The sequence below is a fragment of the Physeter macrocephalus genome, chromosome 15 (assembly GCF_002837175.3).
Source record: "Physeter macrocephalus isolate SW-GA chromosome 15, ASM283717v5, whole genome shotgun sequence".
Classification (NCBI taxonomy): Eukaryota; Metazoa; Chordata; class Mammalia; order Artiodactyla; family Physeteridae; genus Physeter; species Physeter macrocephalus.
In genome coordinates, this window is record NC_041228.1 from 69,227,967 (window position 1) to 69,236,112 (window position 8,146).

Sequence of the window (8,146 nt, forward strand, 5' to 3'; positions counted from 1 at the left end):
AGGAAGAAACAAGTGAGGAGCACTGATTCAGTGTTAAACTCATACAGTTCTGGAGGTCAGAAGTTTAACACGGCTGTCAGTGGGCTGACATCAACGTTTTGCTCGGCTGTGTTTCTTTCTGGAGGCTCTAGAGGAGAATCCATTTCCTTGAGTTTTCCAGCTGTCGGAGGCTGCCTGCACACCGTGGCTCATGGCCCTTTTCCTCTTCCATCTGTAAAGCATATCTCTAGTCATTCTCTGATCTTCAATTGTATCTCTCTTACCATTCTTCTGTAGTCACATCTCTCTCTCCATAGTCAGGAAAGGCTCTCCATTTGTAAGGACCAGAGTGATTAGATTGGGCCCACTTGGATAATCCAGTATAATCTCCCTATCTTAAGGTCGTTAATAATCACATCCATAAAATCTGTTTTGCCATGAAAGGCCTGAGAATTAGGATATGCACATCTTGGGGGACCATTATTGTGCATGTCACAGAGATCAAGTAGCCTTAATTGGAACCCTTTCTATAGGTCAGAAGATCAGCCAGTACATTGCCAGGTGAGTGTATTTCCAGGCCAGGCCATGTCAAATGTGCTTTAGTCTACATACCATTTGAAATGTAGAAATAGAATGTCACTTATGCTCAAAGAAATAAAATGTGTGTATTTTGGTAAATAAAAATGCATATATATTTTTATGTTCTGATGTAAGACAGCAACAAGATAAATAATTGGTTGACCTATGAAACCTTATATGAAATCCCCTTCTCTGATAGCCTGGAGACCAGGATTAGGTAGTGAGCCACTGAAGTGGCATTTTATTTAACCCTGCATGAACCGGAGCCATGCAACCATTGCTGAGGATCATGGTCAGCATGTCCTTTCTTTCCTCGATGCTTCTTTGCTAAGATGCTTGTGGATTCAGAATAATAGCAGGTGATTCCAGATGGCACCTCCACAAGATGCTTACGTGGCCCCTCCTCAGATGGAGAGTTGATCCTTGTTTCTATGTAGCTAAGGGGCATTCTGTAGAATTCATTCCCTCACTCAGAGACATCCATGTGCATGCATTTGCCACAACCGTGGTAACTAGAAGCTAGAGCCCTGTGTGGGAGACATTGGCCAGAATGCCTCCAGGAATTCCACCATCTGATTCGGATTCTAATTCCTGCCCTATTCTCATCGCAACCACTCTTGTACCAGCTCTCTGGGAAAGCTGGGAGTGGAAGTAAAAAATTCCGTGTGAGAAAGAAAAAAGAGGTCTGCGAGAGAAAGAGAAGATGAGCTTTGTGACTTGTAAGTTCCTACTCAAAAACAGGACTGACGTTTTGCTTAGAGTCCTCAGGAAGGAAATGTAGTGGCTCAAATTATCCCCAGATGGGGCTCTTTATCTCGTTGTTTCCTTCAAATGGAAAGTAGCACTCAACTGTTGAGTATTGAGGGTCCTGAGCACTTACTGGTCACTGGCACTGTGTTAGTATTGGGTGTTTTCATGGGTCTTGTTGGATGAGAGAGTTTATATACATAAGAAGTCACGTTACGTTTGTCTGTGTGTATCAACATATGCAAAGTCATGTAAAACCATCTTATACTGGTTAAATACTTGACTTTTCAGAGTTCTTTCACTTCAACTATTTCACCTGGTCTTGCAGCAAATAGGAATCTGAACAGAGAAGATATGAAAACAGAGTCAGAGATTAGCCATATTATTCTCATCTCACTTGGTCACAGGGCTAGTTTGTGAGCACTTAGATTTGAACCAGGTTCTTAATTTTCAAACCAGGGCTCTTTCTACTGAATTATGTCGATTTAAAAAAAAATTCCAGTAACTCAAGAGTTAGAGCAGAGTTTTAGTTATGTCAGAACTATCAGCTATAACACCATTTCCCACTTACAATGTATATTTAACTTTAATTAACGGTAATTTGGTGGGGAGGCAGAATAAGAAACAAAGAAAAAAGGAAACGGCATTTCATGCATGCAGTGTTACATAAAAACATAACAAGATCTTGAAAAATGCAATATTACATAAAGAACTAAGGAAGACCTGGAAAAAAACAAACACTTGCTGCTTACTATTTTAGAAATAGCGTATGGTTTCTACCACATGATGAATATAAGGATCAAACAAGTAAATGCAGAGATGACCTCTGAGCATAAATGTTCAACATGCACAGAGCAGAGCATTTTCTGGTCAGTGTTATTAATCCCACTGAAAATGGGGTGAGTGATATGCCTTTAAATTTAAATTTAGGCTGCAGAATTTAGAATTCTGTCCTTTACCTCATGTGTTTCTTTTTCTTAGTCTGGCTAATCTAAGCCTGTTGGACAAAAATTATTTTAACTTAAAATTGTTAAACACATTGTTTGGGGCTGGTTTGGGCCCAGAATGATTTTCTGGATCATTTATAACATTTAACCAGGCTGAAGTTTTGTTTTTGTTTTTATGCCAATCTACAAGTACACACAAAACTTCTTCCTTCCCGGTTTTGTCAGTTTTCAGTAAGTGGCAATTTGTAATCTTTCAAAAATATACTTTAAAATAATACGATTTGTCTTTACCTAATAATTTCTTCCTGCCTTTGAAATATTTCTGTAGCCATATTGAATATGACAGGAAAAATCTCCACACACACACACAAAATTCCTCCTAAATTCTCATGTATGTTTTGCTGATGATACTTAAAGGCAGATATGAATACTACATTTAGTTAAATAGATGAAAAGTGGCTTCGGCTTTGAAATACTACTTTAGTCTATAAGGAACGAGGTCTGGCTCACATAAAGGTCAGGCTCATAAGCCTGTCCAATGCCACTGTCTTACCTCATGCAAGGAGCATAAAACAACTCTTCAGGCCTTTATTCATTAAAATGGAATGTGTGTTTCCATTAGGAGTTCTACTCAAAGAGTGAATCTGCATACTGAGAAAATTATGTAGCAATCATCTTTCCTTAACCTAAAAATAAAATACAAATGTGGAAAAGTTCACAGCATTTCATGTCCCCTACCCTCCCCCATCAAGACCACCTGGAGACATGACTGAACCAAGAGGAGGTACTGTGGACCCTCAATGGGCTCAGTATTAAGAGTCTGTACAATAACTTCGAGGTTCTTCTCTGATTAGCAGTGTTTTCTCATTTGCATTTGTAGGCTGGAGGACAACTGGAAAGTCCATATCTAAAAATAAACAAAGAAAACCAGTAAACACCCTCTTATGTTACATTTCATTTAATGGGGCAAGTGGTAGATATTTTTGTTGAAATGATGATCAGCAAATCAGTTCAATTCCTAAGATACTAAGGATCCTACCCTTTAAAGGATTTCAAAAGGGAGGATACACTGTCTTTATTCTTCATTTAAGTTCTATTAGTTACAGAATTATAAAACCAAAGCACTAAGCCCAGATTTCACTTTGAGGCAATTTCTAAAGCTGATAAACTTGAGCTTTAGGTTTCACCATTTTGTGGGGATGAGGACAGGGCTGCCACCCATGTCATATAGACTACAGTGTATATCTATATGAAAAATACCTCTAGAATCATGCAGTGGACAATTGCATATATGGCTCTGGTTGGGAGAGAGGTCAAAACCCAGAGTTCGCTTAGGTGAAGAGTCTAATAGGAAGCTCTCCACATAAAGCTAGTACCCCAAATGGTTATGTGCTCTCTAAATCACCATACCCTTAAATCTTCAAGGAAATTTGCTAGTCTTGAGTTTTGATGAGGAAGTGAAGAGCTCCCTTAAAAATGTCTGTTAGCAAGCTAATGAGCACACAATTTGGCAGGTCAAATTTACAATACCTGTGTGTTCTAAGAAACCTCAGGCTGATAATTTAGTTTAAAATGGTCCAGTGCAAAAGCACAGAGCAGAAGTGAATGGCCCAACCTTCAACCCAGGCCTCAAAGAATCCCCCCCACCCCAATTGCAAGAAACATAAACTCATAGTAAAAAACAGAGAGATGGGAGAGATAGGGAGAAATAGAGAGAGAGGGAGAGAGATGGGGAGAGGGGGAACATTACATATAGAAGCAATGCACACTGAGTGAGAGCCAGTAGAAACAACAGAAAACCAGTCAGACCCAGAAAGACTTCAGATCCTGCACTTACCAGACACAGAATAAGAAAGAATTAGATATGTTTTTCAAATAATCAGATGGATTTTGAAATTAATAATAATAAAAAATCTCTTTTAGACATTAACACATCTGAAATTTTTAAAACTTGATGAATGGGCTTAACAGCTAAAGAGAGAATTAATGGAATAGAAGACAGATTTGAGGAGATTAATCAGAATGTGACACAGGGAAACAAGGACATAAAATAGAAAAGAGGCTAAAGGACATGAAGAATAGAGTGATATTCTGACTTATATTTAATAAGACTTTTGTAAAGAAATGAAAAGAAAAGAAGAGTAGAGGTACTATTTGACGATTTAATGGCTGAGAATTTCCTGGGATTGATAAAAGACACCAATCCACAGATTCAAGAACGAACTAGGATAAATTAAAGAGAAATTCATATTTAAACATCTTAGTGATATTGAAGAACACCAAGGATAACGGTTTTTAAAGCAATCTCACTTTCCAATAGCAGATATGGAAGCCAGAAAACTATGAAATTATATTTACAATATACTATAAGAAGATATCAACCTAAATTTGTTGATAAACCCTCTTATTGCTACATTTATTTTTTTAAGCATGATTTACAGGTATTTTCAGACAATAAAAACAGAAGTTATGCCACCAGCAGACCTAATTTAAATGTTATAATTCAGACAGAAAGAAGTGTTATCATATGGAAAAAATTGTACTGTATATAGAAATGATTAGTAGATATGTAAGTAAAACTAAACAATTATGTATTATATAAAGCAATAATAATTTATGAGGCTTAAAATTGAGATAAAATTATGACAATAGTATGTAAATCAGAAAGGAGATGATCAGAATCAAAGAGGTATAAAGTTCTTGTATTGTTCAGGAGAGGGTAAAGATAAGAATTAACTTTCAACTTTGGTAACTTAAGTATGCTTGATAAATTTTTAAGGCAACCCTAAAAAAATAGAACAGAGAATATAATTTCCAAACTGGAGGAGAGAAAGAAATGGAATGTGAAAAAAAAATTCTATCAGTACAGAAGAAAGAAAAAAAGGAAAGAAAATAGAAACAGAAAAAATATGCCAACTTAAAGTGATAATTATAAAATATTAACAGAAAGCATGTATATAGTACTTATTATATGTCTATCACTGTTCTCAGTGCTTTATGTATATTAACTCAATAATAGCACTACAAGGTAGGATAATTATGATAGCTATTTTACAGATAAACTGAGGGACAGAATGTTTTAAGTAACTAGCCTGCATTACACAGGTAGTAAGGAATAGAGCTAGTATTAAAACCTGGGCAGTATTTCTCAGAATCTGTTTTCTTAAAGACTGTGCTATACTGTCTCTCACAAAGAGTAAGTTCATAGAAAAAAACATATATCATTAGTTATAAAAAATACAAACGGACTCTATTTAAAAGAAAAAACATGGCCAGACTGAATAAATCCCCCCAGCAATATGCTGTTTACAAAGGACACATCAAAAAGCATAAGGACAAAAAAACATTGAGAATAAAAGGATGGAAACATATTTACTACACAAACACTAATGAAAAGAAAGCTAATATAACTGTATTTTAAAAACAAAGTATGAGACAAAAAGCATTGCTAGAGCTAGAGGGTAACTACATAATAATAAAATATTCAATTAACCAAGTAGCCATAAAAATTCCAAACTTATATATGCTAATAACATAGCCTCAAAATATAGGAAGCAAAAATTGACAGAACTTTATAGAGAAATAGAAAAATCCATCAGCACAGTGGAAGACTTGAATGCTTCTCTCAGTAACTGACGGATAAAGCAAGCAAAAAAATCTTTAAGGATATAAAGGATTTGAAAAGTGTAATGTTGTGAACTGAATCGTGTCCCTGCCCCCCACCCCATTCATATGTTGAAGTTCTAATCCCCAGTCCCTCAGAATGTGACCATATTTGGAGAGGAGGTCTTTAAAGAGGTAATTATGTTAAAATGAGGTCCTCAGAGTGGGCCTTAGTCCAGTATGACTTGTGTACTTAAGACACAGTCATACATAGAGGGAAGGCCTTGTGAAGACACAAGATGAAAATGACCATCTACATGCCAAGAAGAGCAGCCTTAAGGAAACCAATCCTGTGACACCTTGATCTTGGGTTTCTAACCTCCAGAATTGCCAGAGAATAAATTTCTGTTTTTCAAATCACCCAGTCTGTGGTACTTTGTTACGGCAGCCTTAGCAAACTAATACATATAACAAATTAGCTTTATTTAATAGTCATACATGGAACAGTGAACCTAACAAATGCAAAATGTACTGTTCTGAAGCAATGTGGAACATATGTAAAATCAATTAAGTTCTAGGCTATAAGCAAGCCTCAAGACATTTCAAAATATTGTTTCATGCTGTCCACATTTTCTGATAATAATGCCGTTCAGTTAGACACAAACAATAATAAAGAACGAGAAAAGACCCCACAGGTTTACAAATTAAGACACATATAGACCTAACTTATAGATTAAAGAAAAAATCATAATGGAAATAAGAAAATATTTCAAACTTAGATTATAAGAACATATATGTACGTGTGTGTATGTAAAGCCAAACTGGTACTTACAGAAAAATTTATACCCTTAATAGCTTAATATCAGAAAAGAAGAAGGACTGAAAATTAAGAAGTATAAAAATTAAGTTAGAAAATTAACAACAATAAATTAAGAGAAATAATAAAAAACAGAAATTAAGTAGAGAGAATATACAGGAGAATCAATAAAACTGACAATATTTGAGAAGAATAAAATTTTCAAATATCTGGTGAGAATGGCTACAAAAGGAAAGCAGAAATAACCAATATAAGGAATGAAAAATGGGACAAAAATGCAGATACTATAGATGTGTAAAAGGTAACAAGAGGAAGTTTTGAAGAACTAATTGTTTTAATAAAGAAGAAAGGAAACCTAAATGGCCTATAAACATTAAATATATTGAATCAATAATGTAAAATTTGTATAAAAACACATTAGCCCAGAAAGGTCTACAGAGTCCTGTAGAAAGAAATAAATCTAGTAATACACAAACTTTTCAAGAGTTAAAAAGGAACACTCCTAATTTATTTTATGAGGCATAATCTTGATATAGAACCCATAAGGAAAGTTTGAGATGGGAAAATGATAGGCCAGTCTCACTCATTAACATAGATGCAAACATCTAAAAAAAAATATTAGCAAACATTTCATAAAAAAATAAAATATTTAATGCAGTATGACTGCTTTGGATTTATCTCCGGAATTCAAGATTGTTTTAACGTTGGGAAACAATTCATATAGTTCTTCACGTGAACAATGTAAAGGAGAAAAATCATTACCATCTCAATTGGTGAAGAAAAAAGTATTCTAACAAAATAGTAATAGAAGACACCTTTCTTGACCGGCTCAAAAGCCTACAGCAAACTTCACAGTCATTATGCAATCCTGAAAGCATCTTCTCTTCAACATTTTACTGGCAGTCTCAACAAACACAGAAAGGCAAGGAAAAGGCTAAAAAAATGATAAGGGAAGGGAAGGAAGAATCAAAACTATCACTATTCACAAATGATATAGGTAGGTAAGTAGAAACCCTAAAGAATTTACAGATAAATAATTAGAAATAGAGAGTTTAGCTAGTTTCTTGGATTCGAAATCAATGTTAAAAAAAAGTACATTTCTATATACTAAAAAACAAGTCAACAACTAATATATAATAACTTATTTATAATTGTATGAAAGTGGATAAAGCATTAGGAATAAATGCAACCAAAGATATAAAAGAGGTATCTTTATTGAAAGCCAATGAGGAAAACCTAAATAATTGGAGAGTTATAGCATGTCACATATTAGAGGACTCACATTCTTTTTTTTTTTTTTAACATCTTTATTGGAGTATAATTGCTTTACAATGGTGTATTAGTTTCTGCTTTACAACAAAGTGAATCAGTTATACATATACATATGTTCCCAAATCTCTTCCCTCTTGCATCTCCCTCCCTCCCACCCTCCCTGTCCCACCCCTCTAGGTGGTCACAAACCACTGAGCTGATC

The 8,146-nt window shown here is 35.0% G+C and overlaps 1 protein-coding gene across 2 annotated transcripts in view; it reads right to left on the reverse strand.

The window, feature by feature from the left end:
• Positions 1-2,824: 2,824 nt before the first annotated feature.
• Positions 2,825-8,146, reverse strand: part of DNAJC5B (DnaJ heat shock protein family (Hsp40) member C5 beta) — an 84,142-nt gene continuing 78,820 nt past the window's right edge. Inside the window, exon 6 of one of the 2 annotated variants that reach the window (XM_007111828.3) lies at positions 2,825-3,159. In XM_007111828.3, the coding sequence (XP_007111890.1) occupies positions 3,065-3,159 (95 nt within the window). In that variant the 3' untranslated portion in view covers positions 2,825-3,064. The remainder of the gene's footprint in view (positions 3,160-8,146) is intronic. The other variant, XM_007111827.1, reaches the window with a different exon arrangement.